This window comes from Dromaius novaehollandiae, chromosome 1 (assembly GCF_036370855.1).
Source record: "Dromaius novaehollandiae isolate bDroNov1 chromosome 1, bDroNov1.hap1, whole genome shotgun sequence".
Taxonomy (NCBI): domain Eukaryota; kingdom Metazoa; phylum Chordata; class Aves; order Casuariiformes; family Dromaiidae; genus Dromaius; species Dromaius novaehollandiae.
The window spans coordinates 139,549,736-139,572,671 of record NC_088098.1 but is presented as its reverse complement, the minus strand read 5'-3'; the positions used below and the strand labels follow the sequence as shown (position 1 = coordinate 139,572,671).

Sequence of the window (22,936 nt, the reverse complement as noted above, 5' to 3'; positions counted from 1 at the left end):
AACTGTGTGGAATCCGTATAGCCATTTTAGCCCAAATTCAACAGATATACCCTAGCTGTCAGGAAAACGTTGCTGGTTCACAGCTCACAGTAATTTCGATTTACTCCAGGCTGTGAACCGTTAGCTGATATGTCGGGAGGTGAGTGAGTAAAGAAGCAGACAGTGTTTGGGGGCCGGTGCAGTGGGTGCTGAGAAGGGGTGAGCAAGCGCCAAGTGCGATGGGGGGCTGTGGCCGTCCTGGTTCAGAGCCCGTCAACTGCTGCGAAGCTCCTTGCTGTTAGAGTAGAAGCTGACCAAGTTAATGTCAGCCTGTAGCACGCAGCTGCATGTACCACTAGGGATTTCTTTTCCTCGTCTTTTGTGGGGGGAGGGCTGAGATGGAAATAGCAGGAGTTCTTTTGTTGTTTATTGGTATACATGTGGAAGTCGAGAGCATTCTGGGTAAATTTTAGAAAATTTGTCAATCTGATAGCTTGAGAGAAGAGGGCTTTTCTTCTGCCTTCCCACTCCGCCCCCTCCAGCTGTGGCAATGCACACTGACTGCATAAATTGCTGTTACTATTACCAGACTAAAACAAAGCTTTACAAAATTAAAGCAGCTATACAAAGATAAATTTACCATCAACAGTCTGTGGTTTGGTTTGGTTTTGTTTTACAATTATGGAAAATTATTATTGAATAAAAGAGGGAATTTTAGGATAATAAAACTTAATATTTTAAATTACCCTAGACATGGACAAGATTTTTTGGGTCATTGGAATGAATAGCTGGAGGACTTTTGTATCACGATATAGACAATCATTTGGGTAATTGTGACCAATGTTGATGAAGTTCTACTTTACACTTGTGAAAGTGTAATAATACAAAAATTACAAATTGTTCTGATGGCAGTGCAACTGATGCAGCCTGGTTTCCCATTCCCTCATAGCCTTGTCTTCTGTGTTGATTTGCTGCTTCCACCTCAAAAATTCAATTAACCATCAAGATCTCATCTTTGGACTCTCAGTTATGCCTTATGTCCCATAGCCCTACATTGCAACACCTCTGTTTCCTCCATTCAACTTTAGTCCTTTTGAATCTTCCTCCCCCAGTACGCTCAGTTATCTGCCAGTTTTGGAAAGCAAGAAGCTATTTCTTTGCAGATCATTCTTGGTGCTTAATGTGCTGTTCTAAGATGTGCCTAACCTACCCAAGGGACTTTTTTCATAAAATCACAGATATACGTATATAGAGAGAGGGAGGGGGAAAGGGAGGGAAAGAGGGAGACAGACTTTGCTCCTTTGTCATTTTGGATTTATGTTGACTAGTTGGCTCAAGGTAACTGGGGCGGAATAGAGGGAGAGATAGATAATATGAAAAAAAAAATGTAGGAAATCAGGCTCGAACGAGGCCATTTCTGTTGCCAGTGATTTTGTTTTCCCAAACTGAAAAATTAACAGTATTGAATTTTTTTTTTTTTTTTTTTAAAGCTGGCTGAAGAGTTAAAGACAGCTGAGAGGTGTCTGCCTAGCAAGGGGAGAAGAAAAATTATATGGATCGAAGCTTTCTAGCTGTTAGCATAAGCTATTGTAGATAGAAAAGCAATAGAATAGAAGAAGAAATTGATACTTTGAAAGTGGAATGTTGTGACCATTTTTTTGATTAGGTATTACGATATCACAGAAAGTGTTCTGTTATTTTAATACAAGTTTTAAAGCACAGGAAAAAACACTTAGATTATCACTTCTAATTTTCAGAATTATCCAATTAATGTAAGGTTTTGTATTTGAATAGCATTTTTTTAATGAAACTTTCTGTAACATATTATTACTCTAAACTATTTTGTTATATTTAGCTTTCCAGGCTAAAACGAGAGCTGGCACAGATGAAGCAAGAGCTCCAGTACAAGGAGAAAGGAGTGGAGACTCTGCAAGAGTAAGTTAAGGGTTTGTGAGAAGATGATTTTTTTTCTTTCCTTTATTCTTCTTGGAACGACTTTCCTAGTTAAATATTAAAAAAGGTTGAAACCTCTTTTAATTGTTTTGCTTCAGAGCTCCTGCTGTGATAGCGCTGCAAGGTGAGAACAGTATAGTGGAAGCAGGATTGGACAGAATTAAATGGAATGATGACTTCATAGATCCTTTGGAAATTGTGTCCAGGTGGAATCTGATTTTTAAAGTATTTCCCAAATATTTTCCGAAGATATCCAGTATCTGGAGCACAGCTGGAACTGCCCTGCAATAAAGTAATTTTTCTGTGAACCTAGGTTTCTGTGTACCTAGGTTTTCTGACTGGGCAGAGTATTTCTCCTGGGAGGACAGCTGGATACCACAGCACCACTTTCTCCTTTAACCTCATGGCCTCCTACTTCTGCACCATGTAGTTGATTTGTGCATGTGCAGTAGGTCTGGTGCTTTGTGATTTATTGCATGTGTGCAGAATGACTGAACATAAATGTGACTCCTGGCTCCTCCTTGGGAGAAAAGGTAGCTCAGGGCAGCTTGCTGCTATTCCCAGAGCTATGAGACAGCTGGTGCCCTGACCTGCACCTGTGCCCTGCACAGTCATCTACACACGTAGCGCACCACGCTGGAAGAATGGTGTGATAGGGGCAGATGTTGCCAGGCTTTGGAAAGGATCACAGGTAGACATAGGTTGTTGTGACCCCCTGAACTGTCGAATAGGCTCAGAGGCTAGACCATATGTTCAACAACTCATGGATTCACCCTGAATATGCGATCTAGAAATCTTGGCCATTTCTGCAGCACTCATGCAAACAAAGTGCCTCATATAGGCATTTCCTGAAGATGTTGGAGCTGTTGCATGTCTAGTGCCTTTTGCAGCATAAGCACAGTATCTGTGAGAATATTTTGAAGCCTTGGATTTATTGCATTGGTGCGGCAAAACATGGGCACACTGTTTCATTTGAGGCATCTTGGCAAAATTCCAGGAACGCCAGAGTGATTCGGTTCTTTATTTTCCAACTTTGAATTAACTAAACATAGCATACATTAACAAAACCATATAAAGGAAGATACTTGGATTTTTTCTTTTAAAGGAGAGGGAATATCCTATGCATTTGGTATCAATTCTTTTTAAACCTGGTAAGGTTATTTTGTTTTATAACACATTTTAAAAGTTTAAGAAGAAAAACTTGCTGGTTGAAAATACTTCATTGGTAGATATAAGCTAATCAATCTCAGGTATAAATATATTTTCATTGACTACACAAAACATTTACAGTTAGATACAGGGTAATTGTGAATGTATGTTATTAATTGAAAATTTATGATACAAAGTGTTCAGTATATTAAAACAGCAAATATTTTAAGTACAGTCAGTATTTTAGGATAGTAGTCTAACTTAGTAAGCAGTAACAGAACAAAAGTGATTTTCTCTTACATTTTTAATCATATTAATTTCTTTAACTGAGTAAGATGCACCATTCCCTGCCTTTTCTACTTCCTTTTGTTTTCCTTTCCTCCTGCTTATCGGGTTCTTTAAGGATAAGTTCAGTTTTTTTATTCAAGGTCTAACTGCTTGAATAGGAAAAAGAAAGTATTTGAAGGCCACTTAAAACTTCAGGTCATTTTAATTAATATAATCAATTTAAGATACTCCAGCAAAGTAGTGTAACTTGCTGAAAAATAAAGTCTGCAGATGATTATGGATATAAATATTTGTCTTGGACTTTAGCCCAAATTAAGTTGCCCATACTCAAGAATGGAGGTATAGGAGAGACATTCAAGAGAGAATTTTGTTAAAGTGAGCCCTGTGTATCTGACTGGGCGGCGGTTAGTCTAAGTTTAGAGATTTAAGAATAATAATTCTGTGCTTTGGTGCTGTTTGTTGCTGCTGTTGCTACAATCACTGTCTGTCCTGTTGGTGTACTGGGTGACATTCACTGTTGTTTGTTGAAGCTAGTGATATGTTTTGCCAGTGCATTATCTGGTATTGCAATGAGGGTTTTTTTGTTAGTATTTGTGCGTTGCTGAGCTCTGCTCTCTGTAGTGACTTTCTGAGTTGTGAGCCAGAGGGTTGATATTCTTTTTTTTGTTTTTTTTTTTTTTTTAAGTAATTTTTTAATCGCCTTTCTGGTAAGATATGTGCTTTCTTCCAAATATTTTCCTTCTAGTCAGAAGTGAGCCAGTTTGGAGAGTACTCACGCTGCCTAAGAACTGAGGAGGGAAGTTTCTGTAGGCTTCTTATGTAGTCAGCAGAGAGAGAGACAGACTTTGTGAGCAGGCAAGTCCCAGGAAAAGCCTAACTTTGCTCTAGGTTGTCCCTGAGCATTCTCCCCCCAAGCCTCTTATTTGCCAGGAGAAAAGGGTCGCTCAAGTGAAATACCTAAGCTGAAGTATTTGACTTTGATCTATCTGTCCACAAAGCAAGAGTGTTATCTGAAAATAAACTCATAGATACGCATTGCTCTTGCTTTAAAACAAAAATTCCAATTTGCCTCAAGATTCCTACATCTTGGGCATTCTCCCCTTTTGTTACCTTTTCTAAATTTTTGGTCTGTGTAATTTCTTCTGTCTTGTCCTTTGTTGAAATTATTTATTGACTGCAGTCTTCAAGGAACTGCCAAATTGAAAATGGCATGCATCCTGTTCAGCTGTTTTAAAGCCATGTTCTTCCCTTTATTTTAAACATATGCCAAAAACAATATTAGGAGTTGTCACGCTTTCGGCTTTACCTCTGGCTGCATGTTTGCTTTTAAACTCTGAACAGACTAGCGTGATGAGCAGGTATCAGAAGCTGCTGCCATGCAACTCAGTATTAAACCTCTGCTGGGTCTAGTCCTCAGACAAGAGACAAATTTTACTTTGAGGGTGGTTAGCTTGCTCAGTATTTCCATTATTTTATGTTGCTCTCAGACTCTTACGCCTTGCTAAATGTAAATCTTTTGCATTGAAATTTTCCACATACAGTGTCTGCCTTGGACTGTGTTTTGTTTTCTGTTCTTTTAATTTTAGTAAAAGGGCTTAGCCATCTTTGAGGGAAAAAAAATAGACAAATGGGGTTTTTTGGAGGGAGGGAGGATGGCGTGTTTCTAATAGCTCTGCAACTCCAGAACAGTCAGAATTTCAAATTTTGTAGTACTGCAGGTTTTTGTCAGGGTCATATTTTCTACAATGCCATGCAAATTTGGCAAATCTGCGATAAGCCCATGAACAGTATGGTCTGACTTTGCCCGCTAGAGACTTTTGAGAGCATGGCAATTAACGTGTACAAAGATCCCATGTCCTGCAACCACTTTTAGTGGTCTTCAAGCTACGCAAGCTCCTTGGCTCCAACACGCAGCTGATCCTGTGGATGTCCAGTGGCCTCAGGGGGTCACAGATGAGCGTTTCCTGGAATGAAAAGACCTTGCTGGGATGGAGAGCAAGGAGCAGTTCCTTCTCTCCTGTGCTTTCAGTGAGACTTTTGCTCGCAGGCAGGAGTTTTGGAGGAAGAAGGCATTTAACAGCAAAGGAAACGGAAACTTGGCCAGCTGGCTGCGAGAGCAGGGGGAACACAAAGAAAAGTTAGGAGAGAGGGGGATTCAGGAGTGGCTAAACAAATTGTAAGTACAGACTAGTTTAGAGGATATGAGACCTGACAAAAAACTATACTACCCATTTACACTTTGTTAGCAGTGGAGGGAAGGGAGTCCTATGTATTTGAAAATGCATGGAGGAAAATAGAGCAATGCAGAAACTGCCATACAGGATCAAAACTATTGTATTCGTAGACTGCCTATCCAGGAAACATCTTTGACAGAAATACATACCTTATTCCTATTTGTGTATATTAGTTGATGGTCCTTTCTATTCATATAAAGGTCTAATTCTGCATCCTGCTATTTTCTGTTAATAAATGGAAAATTCTTGTTAACTTTGTGGCTTTCAAAACTAGGACTTTATGAAAGGAAGAAAACATTTCACGGACAACAAATTACTAGTAATTGTGTCAGATACTTAGGTCAGTTTGGGTTGACAGCAGTACTGACTTAAAGTCAAATATTGTTGGCAGTAGAAACTCTTCTGACTCTTTACTTAAACAAATATCAATTCATAAGTCGAACACCAGTGTGACGTCCAGGAACATGAATATGTGGGTAACTGGACAAAAATCTGGTTGAAATTAAATAATTTCCTTTTCCTGAAATGCCACCTTCTACCTGGCAAACAGTATAATGAACAGTTGTGTAGGAGGCACTTTCTGGTCTAATATTTGGGTGGAATCTATGTTCTTAACATTAATGTGACCTTCAGATAAAACCACATATTATTTCTGTTACTAAACTTCTGGTGAATTGGATTGTTTGCTTTACTATGCTTTTATCTAATCTTTTCAGAATTTTGACTCAACAGTAAAAATGAGTGAAGATTCAAGTAATCATCTTAAAAAATGATGAAAATTTTAGCCTGTGTGACCTTTAGGTCCTTTGTGGTTCTAGAAACAGAAATGCTAAAGGTTCCTATTTTTTTTTCTGCAACATAGAGAAGCTTGTGTTTAAGCAGTAAGCTGAGATTCTGACTTGCTTTACATTGTCTCCAAAAGCAGGAGCTGTCAGGAAAAAAACAAACAAACCAAAACTGTAGAAACCCAGCCTACAGTTCCTCCTAAATATTTTGAACTGCACAATAAAACCACAGGAGTTTCATTCAAGGCATATTGGTTTTTCTTTTTATTATTTTAATATTTTAATTTTAATGCCAGCAGTCTGCTGCAAGTGGAATTTTACTGGTTCTGTTTAACTGGCAGAACATGCTGAGTGAAGAGGACAACGAAGTTTTTGTTTGTGTAGTTTAAGCTGTGAATGCACTTGCGTTCTTGGTATCATATTTTAGTGTTTTCAGAATATTATTGGACAGTTGGTAGTTTTCATGATTTATCTCCTTCCTTGAACTACAGTGCAATGGCTTCTTTGATAAACTTTTAGAGACAATCTTGAACAGATTTGTGGTAGTTTTAGAAGATAGCATATGTAAACATAACTTTGTAATCAGTGCTTTATAGTTAGTTGCTCTCTTTTTAACCTGGCTGTTTATTTTTCCCCTCTGTTAGGTTTCTGACTAATCATATCTATGGAATATGAAAGAAATATTGTGGGAAATGTCTTTTTTGTCACAATTTGCTATCTTCTACACCAAGAATAGCTGCACTTTATTTTTCCTTTTTTGTTATTGATGCTCTTTAGCTTACTCTTCAAACTTCCAATTGTTTTCAGCATTATAAATAGTTTTGAGTATTCTTGCCATATTTGTATTCTGTAACTTCTTTTAATGCATCTTTTTATAGACTGATGTTCTCTATAATGACTGACGCATGTGTTATCTTTAATTTTGCTATAATCAAAGACACCTTTTCCTGAAGATGTTCTTTCTTAGTATTGGTATAGGGACCATAGTACCACCTTTTTTGCATATACACACTTTCTTTTATGTTAGAGCAATAGAGAAATTGGGATTTTCATATTTTAACAGGAATTTAAGACAGTTTTCACTATTTGCTGTGAGTAGCCTGTTAAATCCCCTAGTCATCTGTTATAAATCCAAACCTGAATGGTTCTTCTAGAATGTAGTGTAGAGTCTGGTCTTATTCTTTATCTGCAAATCATAACAAAATTATGAAGACAATAGAATGGCATAGGTTTCTGGGCACCAATCTGTTGACATTTGCTATTGCAAAGTGTTGGAAAAAAGTTAAAAAAAAAAAAAATCTGAGGGTTCAGCAGTTGCTGAAGATGCTTGATTTTGGAGTAGTTAAGATGGGCTCTTTAAAAATGGATGCCCCACTTAGGATGAGAAAGATTTTGATATCAAGATGGAAGCAATAGTAGTACTTTGGCCTCATGCAGAGGGTAGCCTCAATGGTTGTGACTCTTTGCTAGGTTTGCTTTTGAAAGCTTCTGAGATGGTCCCGTGTGAAGTGCCTTGCTGCAGGAAGATGACATTTTCTAGAAAAATTTATTCAAAGATGCCCATATAGACTGTATAATGACCAAGAAGTCTTTACAATGCAATTTAGACCTTAAAAATTTCTTCCTGAGAAAATGGAATGTTTGCAGTAGAAACTTCTAAAACAAGACCAGACAGAAGTCCTGGAAGATTTCTTGCAACACATAATGCTGCATAGGAAATGTGATGGTGAATGTCTTTATCTTTTGAGTTAGTACTGTGTAGGCTAGTTTTAGGTTAATTTTATTTTTATTACATAAAGTAACCCACAGATGTTGCCTATACTAAGTAAGCTCTGTATTGGCACATTAAAACCAGGAAATGTGTTGGTTCTGCAGAACCTGAGTAGGTTATTGCATTGCTTTTTTTATTGTCTCCCTTATGGTCTTTGGAGTGTTTTGGACACGGAATGTTGTGCTAATTAGAAGTAGAGTATCACTTTATTTCTGAACATAAAGTGGTACATGAATAAACAAGATATCTTAAAACTTTCTGATGTTCTTTTTACCTCTGCAAAAATTCCTGAACTTGTCTTAATCTTTCCAACAGGATTGATCGTAAAATGTCAAGTGCTCATACAAATTACAGACTAGATGAAGCACAGGCTATAATGAGTGAGCTTCGAACTATAAAGAAAGCTATATGCACAAGTGAAAAAGAAAGGCAGGACCTTATGCAGGTAAGAAATATTCTACTGGACAAATAGCTGCTAAAAAGTATCAGCCTACATTTTCCCCCTATTTTCTTGTTTGTGATTGCATTGGGGTTATCAATTTTAAATAAGCAAGTGGAGTGACCTAATCTGATTTTTCTGTTTGACAGTTGCCAACAGTAGTTAGTTCAGAAGTATGTAGCCATTGTCTATACTGTGAACTTAAGACTCGAGGTGCCTTTCATATTTTTGTCTTAGATAACTACTCTCCAAACATTTGTAGAAATATCTTTTTTGAACATTGTTTCTCACTGCTGCTAAGTGTATCAAAAACTTTTAGAGAGTAATGATGCTGCCTTAAAAAAAGTCTTTGATCAGTTTTACAATATTTGCTTTTAATTTTTAATGTCCCCTTGTGTTCTTTATAATGAAGTAGGACTGAGATGTTCACAATCTAAAATGTTTATCAGTTTGTAAGTGTATGCTTTTCCTTTTATAAGCTCTCATAAAACTGTACAGGAAATCTTTTACTCCTGCTGATGCAGAATCTCCTGATGCCTTTCCCCTTCAGCAGCTCCTGGAGGTTGTGCAGTGTTGTACTGAGCTGAATAACTGAACTGACTCTGATGAGATGTCCAGCAAACACTGTATCTCTATGATGCTGTCATTTGATATTCCCTTCTTCTAATTTGACAGTTCTCCTTTCTTTGCCTCAAACTCTCCTCCTAAGTATCCACATCCAGACACAAGTTAATTTAAACACAACTTATTTTCAAATGTCCTCTCAAAGCCCTCAGAGACGGTTAAATACATTAAATACAATGTGTATAGACACCACCATGCAAGTTTTAAATCAGTTTTTGAACTGGAGCATGAAGATTAAGGAGAGAGAGATGCCCGAGTGATGATCCATCTTTTGTATGGATTCTGCATCCTGCTCTGAGTTGTCTGTTGCTGCGTCTACATTTTTAATACGACTGGAGCTCAATCAAAGAGCCGTGAGACATAGTCACAGCAGGGGCTGCAGGCTGGACTTCCCCAAATAAGCTGCTGTTATAGAAGGAAGACAAGGAAAATTCTTTTCCCTCAGTGTTGAAATTGCTATACGGCAAAAGACATCATCTTGGTTGCTGAAGCTTTGGGCCCTACTAAATTAATACTGCCATTCAAACATGTTTTTCCCTTTTCTTAGTGGTGGTGTTTTCCTGGTAACTTCTTTTTATTGTTAAATGATGTGGGTAGCTTGTAATCTACATATAATGAATTTCCATAGTTACACAATTATTCAGTCTCCAAAGTATTCACCCAAAGGTCAGCTGATGGACCACAAATCCTTGTTTAAGTAGACAGAACACTGAAGTCACTACTGAAAGTTTCTGCTTTGGCAACTTTCAACGTACTTCATATTTTATGTTGTCCAAGTTTTAAAATGGTTCTCAGTCTTCCACATGCCTGGCTAGCAAGAAATGATTAGAAAGGCAGTTCTTCATGGATGCAGTGACGCACGTTTTAGGAAACTAACTGGTAATTTAAAGACTTGTGTGTGAGATCTTGGAGCAGCTTAACTACTGGCCTTGTTTGAATTCTCCTACCAGCTTTTTTCTTTCTTTCTTTCTTCTACTTTTCCTTATGTTTTCAGTCTTCAGTGGCACTATATCCAGCTGAAAACCTTGAGATGGCCTGAAAATTGCATCTGTTAAACCAACTTTAAGTGCAGTTGCAATGTCTTTAAATACAGTGTTGAAGGAGGTAGAAGTCTAGGATCAAGCTGTGCATCATGGACGTTGCATTCTGGCAATACCAGAATGTGGAGGTCATATAAGATAAAAGTGAAAATGAAAAGTCTTGTGATCATAGTTAATGGATCTGCATGACATCCAGGAAATAGTGGTCTGGAAGGTACCACTTTTGTAACTAACATTGATCTGTTGTGATAGCAGACAAATGCTAATAGATATGTAGTCCAGGAGAGTCTGGGAAATAACTGCTTCATGCATAGCTGGGGTACAAACCAGTTCTCCAAATTCTATCGTAATTTAAATAAGGGACCAAATGATACAGTTTAAAAGAGCTGGAGCTGTCACAGTTGTATACTTCAACCAACTTATATTTATTGTGCTCTGTTAAAATAATCAGCTTTGTGCCTGATTTTTTTTTTTTAATTGTGACCAAAAAAAAATTAATGATTTTTATGCCCCCTCAAACTTCTTTGTGCTTTGCCTTTTTATTGTTATTTGAGAATTGTTGTTATGGATTTATTTAGTATTGTCGAACAAGTGAAAGCCTGTTTTAAAAATCTCCCTAATGAGTTCAGAATTTGATTATTTCCTGTTCTGTCAATTTTGGAATTGGTTTGTCCTTGAAAGTGCTACCTTTTAAAACTATTGTTGGTAAGGCAAACTTTCTTGGGAAAACTTTTATCTTTTTTTCTGACAGCTGAATTTAGAGGAGTTGGAAGTATTGTGTAAACAGCTGGGATTTTATTTCAGAGAAAGGAAGTAGAAAATTTCTTACTATTTCTTAATTTATATCTTGGCCAGTGTAGCAGCAGAACTAAACATAGCAGAAGTGACTCAGTCTTGTGTAGGTGCTTGGAAAATTGTAGCTGTCATAGAAATATGATAATTGGATTGAGTTGTGTGGGAGAGAAAGCTGACAAGAGAAGGAGAGGGTGGTCAGATTTAAACTGGGTGCTGTGGTTACAAATAATGCCAAATATGCAGTGTCACTGCTCCAAAAGAAATGGCTGAACCTTTTAATATAAGATCAAGTAACCAAGGTGTGTGGTTAGGCCCCTGAAAGCAGCGTCCTCTCTCTCTCTCTTCTTCCCCAACCCTTTTGTGCTTTTGTTTCTGTTCCAGTATGTATATATTCTTTAAAAACTTCATCCTTAGGAAGCATTGGATTTCCTTTTTTTCCCCTTTTCTTTAACAGGAAAGCTTGTTAAATAGGAACTCTGCTGAAATTGTATGTGGCAGAGGGCTCCCAAATCAGAGATGGCAACAAGTTAATGATGAACTGACAGTACTCATTTCTCTCTTTTAGGATAGGTTTGGGCTGATTTGCCTGGAGTTTCAGATCGATATGTAAGATTGGTTTTGCAGTTGTTACAGGATTGCCATGAACAACCCATAAACCCCAGATGCCGTAAACCTCAGATGAAGGATAGATTCTCCCATATAGCTTGGGAAAATCTTAATCCTAGCTGTTTCTTATGTAAATTGTTTCTACCTAAAAGTATGCTAATTCAGGTTGTGGTTTTCTGTGTTTTGACTGCTAGAGGCTTCGTTCTCACAGGTCCAACTGGAAGGACTCACACCGTATATACCTATCCTTGAGCATAGTCATGCAGTAGATGTAAGTTACTGTACTGCTACTCATTGATTGCCACCAGCCAAATGCTAAGTAATTCTGTAGGTAGTATCCAGGGCTTAGCAGCTGTGGAACAGTGAACAGCCAGAAAACGTGGCAGCAGCCGGGCAGTCCTTCACCTTCTTTCAGCTGGAGGGTGTCAGGAGTGCAGCGGTTGTGCATGAAGTAGCTGAAACATGGGTAGAAGTTTAGGTGTTAAGTTCTGGCATCGAGATCTTTGCTGTTACATAAGCTTATACCACTATACCTGTTAGCCAAAGGGGCCAGATGGGACGTAGCTTACTCGCATGAAACCTCAGACTTCCTCAGTCCTCAGGTCTTTCTAATGTCAGTGAGCTCTGCTTTCTTGGGAAGGCCATATTAGATGTTTGATGTTTGACTAGTTAGGATTAGAAATGAGAGAGAATTTCCATGTCATAGACCCATTAGGAATCCATCTTGATCCTCCATATAGCTGGCAGAACTGGAGGATTTCCACCGAGTTTTGAGAAAGAACATTAGATAGGACTCTGTAATTTTCAGGCTTCATAAAGTGAAAGACGCTCTGTTTCTCTTTTTGCTACCCTTGAGTAGAGACATTTGTTTTGCCAACAAGTCTTCCAAGGATAAAGGGACACTAGCTAGGGACTTCTCGGCAGCATAAGTGAAATTGGATTTTGCTTTTTTGAGACTAAAACCAAACCAGTTCATGTGTCCTTGATGCCAGGATGGCACAATTCAGTTTGGAGGTGGCAGAAGAATTGGCTTTCTCTGGGACCCAAGGTAGATTGAGCTTTCCGGAGGCGAATGGTGGTAGCCTTGGCCCGCTGCCTGCGTGTTTGGCATTGCTCTGTGCTTTCCTCTATCCCTGCCAGTGCTAAGCGAAAGCTCGAGCCTCACTGAGACCTTGTAATACCAGTAGATGGAGCCTGAGCAGGGAGCGGCCACGTGCTCTCCTGCACGTGACATATAGCTGTGTGACTTCCAGCTTTCCCCAGTATGAAGAAGACAGTGCGTGATGGGGAGCAGCCAGCAGGTGAAGTAGTGGGAGCACAGGCCCCTTGCTCCTGGGCCCAGGGAGTTCGCTTGCTGCTTTGTCCTGCACCCTTGGGAGGGGTGACCATGCCTCAGCTGGGGCACCCTCAGCCACCACCCAAGCCAGTTTTGTCTGTGCCTAAAGCCGACACCTGCTGAAATGCCAAGAAAGGTATTTTCCATCTTTTTCCTCTCCAGTGGGGATAATTTAATATTAAGAAGGAGAGACCAGTGTAAAATGAAAACAAAGTGCAGGACTGGTGTATGGTGGGAATGGAGGCCACCAGAGCAATCTGCTGTAGATGGCTGGTTTCAGGCCTGCAGCAGTGTCTGAGGAGGCTTCCTAGGCTCTGAAACCAGATGCTGTTGTCAGCTTCAAGATCCTCTTGCAGTTCTTGTGAGCAGCAACCGGTTGCCGCTGTGCGGGTTTGCCTTCTTGACTCCATAGTTGTGTTGTAAGAAGAGGCACCATTGCTGTGTGATGCCTTTTAATCTGTCCTTTGAAGACTGAGAAATAGCCTGGTGATTGGATATATAGAATAACTAGAGCTTGGTGCAGATCATCAGTTATCATCAGCCATTGCGATTCCTGAGGGCCAGCAGTCTCAATTTTGAGTGCTTAAAACTAGTGTCTGTTTCTGTATTCAGACCCTTGAAGTAAGCAGTTTTGAGTTTTTCTGCATATTTTTAGAACCAAATGGCTTGATTAGGTTATGATCAGTGAATTGATGTAGCTCTTCAAATTTCTGATGAATTCTTTTTACATAATTTGATTGTATGTCTTTTTCAGGGGGTAGGGGCAGAATTCAATGATATTATTTAAAAAGTTTTTTTTTAAATGTTCTTTCAATGCAGAATGCTTAGAGTCTCAGTCATAAATGACAGACTGCACACTGGTTTTGTCACAAATACTAAATTAGCTATAATTATTTACATTTTTGAAAAATAGAAAATACACAATCAGAAAATAAATCAGATAAAAATAATTTTCTATTTTTAGAGGGATTTTTAAAGGAATTTCAAGAGCCTATCAGCCAAGCTCTTGTCAAACCAGCTCTTGTTTCTTTTGTGATTCTGTCTTACTTTGTTCTCCCCTTAAATACTGCTTGAGGTCTCTGCTTCACTCTCACAGTTTCTCATTCTCTAAACATCTCAGAGATGTCCCTTGCTTAACCCAAAGTATAAAATATCTCTAGCTATGCGAACCTTGGGTAAGGGAGCACAAGGGTGAAATCAGCTGTCATAAAAATACAATCAATACAAGGTATTCATCAAGTTGGATGTGATAACAGTAGTGGCTAAGGAATGCAAAATGTGCAAAAAATGGCAAAAGGGCAGGTGAATCACATTTGTCTTTCCTATCAACTAACCTGAAAGTTGTCAGCTGCTAGATTTAAAGAGCTGTCTGTAAGCCATACAAAAGCTAAAACTTTGGTAGCTCTAAAAGAGCTGATTAAAAAAAAAGCTGATGTTTACTATCAGAAGCACTTTCTGAGAGATTTATTTCAAAGCAAAGCTTCTACATGTTAGTAACACTATGATGATTTTACTTTATGTAAATAGTTGTTTATATGCAAGCTGCCTGTCATATTCCTAAGTAGAATAATTCTTATCTTTTGGTTTTCTAATAATATAAGAATAACACAACAAAAATCAGGTTTTCTTACTCTTTTTTTTTCTCTTTTTTCTTTTTTTTAATCTGCTGTCTTGTAGAGCCTGGCCAAGTTAACAGATGGATTCAGGAATAGCTGTTGTATTACAGATTCCCTGCAGGACTTCCAGCACAATTCTAGTTCGCTGAGCAACTCCTGTTTACCTCAACAGCACTGTGATGCTTGTTCTCAGACTGACATCACTGGAGAGGTATGTGTCCCAACGCAAGGCGCTTGCTAGAAAATACGCTGCTTGTGTACTACAGTGATACATCATTATTTCCTGCTTTAATTTAAGATGTGTTGGATGTTTCATTGTGCCATAGCCAAAGAAATATTGGTGGTGGGCGAGTTGCTCTTACTTACCATTTCCAAAGCTTCTGAACAATGTTCATGAGTGGTGTGCTTTGTGATTCTGGTGCTCGAGAACGGTGCAGGGGCTTTGTGACGTGCTCGCAGATTAGTGACAGGCAGAATTAGCTCCTGGATTCTGCCAGCCTGACAGAGCACTTTTCTTGTCATCACTGTTGTGACTGCAGGTTCATATCTGAGTATCAGTCCTTGCAGAGGTGTCCACAGACCTGTTATGTTCTTGTCGCCGTTTCTCAGACTTAGCGATATTTGCAACAATGCAGGAAGGATGAAAATACTCTACTCCTTTCAAAGTTGCAGTAGAGACCTGATTGTGCAGTAACTGGGGCTGTTAGTATTGTGGTAGTAATGATGTGGGGTTTTTTTGTTTTTTGTCTAGGTTCAGATGGAACTTTGTGTTTCAGTTTGTGCGTACTGCCTCTTGTCCTGTCACTGGACACCACTGAGAAGAGTTTGGCCCTATCCTGTTGACAAATATTCCCATCAGATATTTATACACATTGATCAGATTCCCCCCGAGCCTTCTCTTCTCCAGGCTAAACAGGCCCAGCTTTCTCAGCCTCTCCTCGTATGTCAGACACTCCAGTCCCTTAATCACCTTTGTGACCCTGTGAGTCGCAAGATTTGCTCCAGTAGCTCCATATCTGTCTTGTACTGGGGACCCCAGTAGAGGGGAAGGAGCACCTCCCTCAACCTGCTGGCAACACTCTGCCTAATGCAGCCCATGACACTGGGACCCTCTTTGCCACAAGGGTGCATTGCTAGCCCATGGTCAACTTGGTTTCCAGCAGGACCCTTAGGGCCTTCTCCTCAAAGCTGCTTTCCAGCAGGTCAGTCCCCAGTGTGTCCTGGTGCATGGGGTTATTCCTCCCCAAGTGCAGGACTTGGCTCTTCTCTATGTTGAACTTCATGTGGTTCCTCTCTCCCCATTTCTCCAGCCTGTCAAGGTCCCTTTGAAGAGGGGCACAACCATCTGGTGTATCGGCCACTCCCTGCAGTTTTGTATCATCAGCAAATTTGCTGAGAGCACTCTCAGTTCCATCATCCAGGTCACTGGTGAATAAGTTGAACAGGATTGTGCCCGGTATTGACGCCTGGAGGACATCGTTAGTTATTGGCCTGCAGCTAGACTTTGCACCACTGACCACAACCCCCTGAGCTCTCTTGTTCAGCCAGTTTTCAGTCCACCTCACTGTCTGTGCATTAACTTGTCAAGGTAGACAATATCCCCTCATCATCTCTCCTCATCTACATAATGATATTATTTTCCTGAATTATTAATAGTGGAACATGAGCAAAAGAGATGCTTTTTTTGACACGTGATGGTGAAAAGAGCAAAACCAGTAGTTTAACAGGAAATGTAGAGGTGCAGCAATGTGTTTAGGTCAGGACTTGGGCTGTAACTATTAAGCCATACACAGACTTCTGAAGAGGGGAACTGCTGATACCCTGAGATGTAGAGAAGCTGCTGTAGAAACCAGAGTGTATACAGTAGGAGATGTAACATGAATGTGTATTCTATGACTGGTTCAAAAATCACATGATGCTTTTGGAATAATGTTTATAGCACACCAGTGAGCCAAGTGCTGGGTAACACTTCAGCGTAGAGGCAATGTAATCTGAATTACGTTTAATGAGTTTTTCATTAAAAAACTATATCAAGCGATAAAATACTTCATTTAAAATACATTCTTTGTATTTTAAGCTTGGATTAAATTGGAAAGCTTCAACCATTCATAATTAATTCTGCTTGCTAACTCTTAGTTTCCAGGATTATAATCTATTGAAAGGGCTGATTTATTTATTTTTCATATTTTTGGCAAAAAGTTAGTTTTATCTCTGTAAAGCATGAAATGGATTTTGATTATGTTATTACTTAAAACATTGACAATTTTTTAGTGAGGCTAATAGGAGAGACTAACTTATTCCTTTCTTCCTTGTAAAAGTGTTTTTTTAAAATCTTGTTTCCTGCCCCCTCCCCTTTTTCTCCTTGTTCTTGCTCTTCAACTCTACAAAAGTTTGGCTTTGATGATAAAACAAGACTTGTAGACAAAGTAAGATTGAACTGGCAATATGAAGAGGCCAAGAAAAGGTAAGTATACTTAAATTTGATAGTCTTTATTTTTATATTTGTGATGAAAGTTTTCAAAGTGGAACTGGAACCAGCCTGTAGTTGAAATGTGTTTAAGAAAATTAATTTGCTTACTATTGAGTAGTTCAGAGATAGTAAAGGCTTAGGTAAACATAAGACTTTATCATAAGATTATTATATTTGTTTGCAGAGATAAAGCCAAATGTCAGCCCTATTCTACACTTGTATAAACACAAAATTGCAGTAGTTTAACTGAACTTTGACGTTTTTTCTTCTTCTTCTCAAACCTCAATATGAACAGTCTTTACACTGGGCTTGCATTTGTCTGGCTCTGACAGTATATTCACAGCTGTGCATACCTGTCTTCCAGATTCAATTTATTAAAGTTGTAAACTCAGTGTGAAGAAAGAATAAAAAATTACTATGACATAAGTGAAAATGTTCATAGCTGAACAAAAGGGCATGTAAAAATAAAACTTGAGATGGAAAAAATCTTTGAGTGTTTTTTAAGAATGAATTAACTTGAAATAGATTAATTCTTCACTGTCTCCTTCAGTCTAATTGCTTCTCATATTTCTTTTGCGAATGTTAGTCTTGCAGGTTTTCTTAAGGCTTTGTAAAAGTAAACTGTTCTGATCTAGCACTATTTAAAAATATTACCTACAAGTATAGATTAGCAGGCCCTCCTTACAACTTTGATGCTTTCGAACTATTTGCTACATATTCAAGATGATAGTATACACATAGATGACAAGTTGAACACAGTAATTTTATGCATTTGTGATTATTTTAATTTGTGCTAATAGAACAGTGTCTTATTAAAATTGACTTATGCTTAAAAGATCCCATTATTGTTAGCTTTGAAAACATTACTTTTTCAAATTGTTTTTTTCAAGATAGGCATTTCCTTTTTTTCTTTTCAGTTTTATCTTTTTCAGTTTTTGACATCTCTCAGAACAGGGGTTAAAGAAAAGCAAGTACTTTATCCTTTGGTGACCTTTCTTTGAGGGAAACTGTAATGCTGCCATATGTTTTGAAAAGGATTGGAAGCTTTATAGGGAAGTCGCCCTTTTGTCATTCTTGGAAAATTTACCCCCATTTGGATACAATACAGACTTAAAAAAAAAAAAAAAAAAAAAAAAAAACCTTGGTGCAAGCATGTTATAGATAGGCAGCTAAACTTCTGCCGGATTTGTAGCAGGAATGAAAATCTGTATTGGATCAGCCAACTTCTGAAAATGCCACATGGATAGATACCTGCACTGTTACCTAATAAAAGTTTAATTGGGGGGAAAAAAAGGCAAACCAGAAATCCATCAACATGCTGTTTGATTACATGCATAACCCTTAGCACTTTATAGTTCAGTGATAACTTAGGGATACATGACAGTTGATGATGGAGGAAAGACAGAATTTGGTTTTATACTGTTTAACTTAGCAGAGCTATGGGTGCTGTAAAGATTCTATTATATGTTTTAATTAAGTTTTTTGACACATCTTTTCTGTGCCTTTTTCAAAACAATTCTTTTTTTGTGGATTGATGTAGGGAAGAGATAAGGTTTTTTTGTTTTGTTTTGCTTTGTTTTAAATAGCAGAAGCTTTTCCCAGCTGGAAATGCTGAACATTTGTTTATGCATGGAATGCAGGATTTCTGAGCATCAGAAACGAGCTGGGTTTTGATGTTAATTGAGTGTAGAAAACCAGGGTAACTAACCTTCCAACTAGTGAATAGTAATTGCAGTAAGGATAGTTTGGCTGTCCGGGGATAGCACTCTGACAATGGTCTGTTATTTAGCAGAAGCATGTTAGTTGCTTTAAAATAGTAGCCTTATTTTGCCCAGTATGTTGCACGGAAGTAATCAGCTTTCAACTTTCGAGTGGAACTGCACAAACCAGTTATCTCTGTGGTTGCATTCTTCATTTATCATGCATTCCTTCCCCTTAGCTTGCTGGCATTTCTGTAGAGCTTTTGTCTCCACTAAATATCTTTGTGTTCGTTCTGCCTTGGCTGGTGAAATATCTACTGTTAGTGCACAGTGTGGGTGACGGAATGTGCTGTGATGGATTAAAATCTACAGAGTAGAAAATTAAAAAGCTACAGTATATCACAACTGTAAAACACTATATTATGACTACTTGCTTGTCAAATGGAATGTGGAAATACATGGTGAATAAGTACAACAGTGGATGAACTGTCTCATTTACTTCTAAAAAGAGCACAAGTTTTAATGGAAGACTTAAAATATACTGTAGGAGGAGATTGTGTCTCTTCCCTTAAAGGAAAGCAAGGAAAAAAGCCCAAGCTGAAATGCAGTATGTTGCATTTTAACCAGACTCTTGTGAATCTATCCAGAAGATAATACTGTGCTTTAGATAGGAGTCGAATATTTGCCTTATGTAGTAAAGAATTTTTTTTAAAATAAAACACATTCTCTGTATATGGTGTCTTAGAAAGAAAATACAGTGTTGGGATTTCCAAAAGAACTGTCTTGAAGAACTGGGGAGATGAGACTCAGTGACAGCAGAAAAGTTGGCTAATTCTTTCAGAATCTCTCTCTTCCCTGTTAGCAGATAATCTCATTTTAATTCCTGCTTGAAGAATCTCTCCCTTACAGTACTGAGTGGTTTGGCCTTTGCATAAATTAAGACCTTCACAGAGCTTTTTTTTTCTTTAGTTTCCCACTGGAAGGAAGTTGGATAATTTGCATTTTAATTTTTCCCATGAGGATCTTCAGATGTTGTGAGCTAAGGGTTCCGACATCTTTAAAATGCTGGGGAAGACATCTTTTATTCTGTATTCAATCCAGTATTCTGGGAGAAGGCATGTAAACTATACTTTTTAACTCACCAATCATGCTGAAGAGATGCTAAATTAGTTTTCTTGTTCTCTACTCTTCTCCTTTCCTTCCATTATTTTAAAATACACCGTACTTTATTTCCATGAAATCTTTTCTCTCAGATCTGTCAGTGTGGCCTCCAGAAAAACAAGAGGGAGGGAGGACAGGTTTTTTTGAACAGACAACCCCAAGCTGCCTGGAATAATACTGTTTTTGGTTTCAGTTGCTATTTCAGTGAGACCACCTCTCATGAAAGCATTCGCACACTGGAAAGTGTCCCCCTTGAGCAGTTTTCTGAATAGACTGTTTCATAAAAAGAGAACTCAAAAGCAAATTTTTTTTCGAATAAATCTAGGTTGCGTGGTTTAGTTGAATGGCTACATAAAGTATATTGGCAAGTTGTCTTGAAATGTCATTGCTGCAGTGCCTGGTATCCAGTGAAATGTATTAATCAACAGATGAAAAATGATCCCTCCAACATGAGAGATTGTCAACGGTGATTTTCTTTTCTTTTCTTTTCTTTTTTTCATACAGTCAGATGGCAACTGACTTTAATGAACTAAAACAGCCAAGCATTCTTAACCAGCTTATCTAATTTGGGCATAAAAGTGGTAATGTGTTTGCACCTTCTGTAGTTTAGAATTTAAAGATGTTATTTTCCAGTTCACATGTTTAAATCTTACATTGGTTGTCAACAGGTTATTTTAGTCTTGAAAAAGCCGCCTCCTCAGCTAGGCTTAATATTTCCACATTCCATTTCAGAATGATACTTCTTTCTTTCTAATATACGTATTAGTTATTTTGCTGCAGACTCGTTGTCTCATTATTCAAATCAATTTTCAGTTGTGCTTGTAAAAGCACTAGCAAAGGCAAATCAGTGCAATATCTGCTTGTACTGACCAAATGTACATTGGATATTGATAGAAACATTTCACGACTGATATAACAAAATAGTCAAGCATTTTACTGTTAAAATTCATGTCGTGTAGGCAAGTAATTGTCTCATTCCTAGTGAAATTCTTGGGATTTGTATGCTTGATTCTGCCAAACTAATCTGAAGATCTGATTTAGGGATGAAGCAATTTGTCTGATACCACATAAATATCTGGATCAGGCATGTCAGCTAAACCTAGATCTCCCAGCATCATTTTTTGAACATAAAACTGCTTTTCCGTTTGAATTACAGAGAGAGCTGAGCCATACTCTTAAGCTGTCTTTAAATTTTTTATTATGAGAGTTTACTTGTGAATTGAGGAAATACTAGTTCCTTTCCTCCATTGTTTTTAGCAGGCTTTGCAATTTTTCTTTGAAGGTGAATACCTAATTTTACATGAGAAATGCCAATGGACTCTAAAGGTTTCATGAATGTCTTAAGCCAGTTTAAGACCTCCTTGTTATTGAAGCAGGCTGCCAAAAAGGCTGGATATTCTAAAGCGCATACTTTCGTTGTCCGCCAAAGCCACAGTGGCATATACTTGCAGGAACAGCCAAAGTAGACACAGTGGAGAAATTTTGTGAGCATTTGGCTTAGTTCCCCAACTTCTTGTTCTTTCCATTTCTTTCTTCCCCATTTCCTAGCCTTCCTCTCTTTGATGTAAACTATAATCCACTCTCTAGAGAGACCACAAATGCCAGAAATTACCCAGTTCTTATAACCTTCATCATTTGTCCTCAGTCCTATAACCACTTTTTCTGGGTATTGCATGTGGTAGAAATTCCCTGTTATCTGAAGCGGCAGAGAACTGGGTTAGAGTCTGATCATAAACTCTTTCCAGAAAGAAAAGGAGGGGGAAAAAAAAAAAAAGTGAGCTGGACTGATTTCTGTCAGTGATCTCTTCCCCATCTTTTTATGATCTTAGCCACCATTCTCCAAATCATAACGGTCTTTTTTGTCCCAACGGATGTTCCCATTCGTCAGCTAACAAAGGCCTCGGCAGTAGAGTGGTCCAATATGTCACCCAAAAGCCTAAGCAATGAAATGTAGGGTGTTTTTTTTGTTGTTCTTTAAAATAAACTTGGGGATGTCAAAGAAAATATATTAGAAGAATGCATTTAGGTTAGAAAGACCAGCACTTGTAGGTCAGGAAATACCAGATTTATGGTTCCCTTAACTTTCCCCTTTTTGATTCCGTCAGAGTATTTCTTTCCCACAGTGCCTGTTGTGTTTGTAATCTGAATAATGGTTTAAACATGGGGTTAATCTGTAATACACATAAATCAGATATTTCATCCCACAAAAAATGTGATTTCTACTTTATTTGCGCTTCCTGTGCTGTATTTTAATACATAAACTCTTACAAAGTGAAGTGCTCTTGAGTTGGGTAGCATCATTTCATTGAGTGCTGAGTTCAGATGGCATTCTTGAAAAGACGTTCTGGACGCTAACAGAATCTTTTAGTTTTCCCAGGTATTTCTAATGATAGAATGGGTTGTGCTGTTTTGTCTAGGGAACACTTACGTGGAAATGTAATGATTCAGGCATGCTGTGAATTCTGAAAATACCTTTTTCTTTTTTTTTTTTTTTTTTTTTTTTTTCCTTTTCTATGATGTAGTTTGGTTGATGTGTGGTAATTTCTTCGTTGTCTTGTTTTCCAACCTCTCCATACTGTGTCTATGTTATGATGGAAAATGCATCATTTTAACTATATTAATATGGCTATTTCAGAGCAAGTTTGCCATTTCAAATCAGTATTTAAGATGAAACCTTTCACCAGATTAAACCTTCGTCATCCCATTTGTGCCTCTCCTGCTTTTCTGCTTAACAGGAGCTGTTATATTCATTGCTGCTTGAAATTTTTGAATATTGAAATAAGCAGCAAGTCAGTCTGTCTACCTAGGAAACCAGTCATTTGATACCACCTACTCGAGTATGGAATGCAAGTTCCTCAGCACTTGTTATGCAAGGATGGGAATGGGCAAAATGCCTGGAATGTTGATGGTTCAAAAATTAACTGTTTTTTTTTCCCCAGGAAAATGTTGAATTACTATATCAGTAGGGGCCTCGGTATTTGGCATTGGGT

General features: G+C 38.1%; 1 protein-coding gene across 7 annotated transcripts in view; it reads left to right on the top strand.

Annotated features, from left to right (window-relative positions):
* WWC3 (WWC family member 3) overlaps positions 1-22,936 on the top strand; it is a 106,135-nt gene that overhangs the window by 48,660 nt on the left and 34,539 nt on the right. For all 7 annotated transcript variants that reach the window (XM_064500470.1, XM_064500459.1, XM_026117051.2 and 4 more), the window contains exons 5-8: positions 1,835-1,914; positions 8,475-8,604; positions 14,677-14,826; positions 17,006-17,079. In XM_064500470.1, the coding sequence (XP_064356540.1) occupies positions 1,835-1,914; positions 8,475-8,604; positions 14,677-14,826; positions 17,006-17,079 (434 nt within the window). The remainder of the gene's footprint in view (positions 1-1,834; positions 1,915-8,474; positions 8,605-14,676; positions 14,827-17,005; positions 17,080-22,936) is intronic.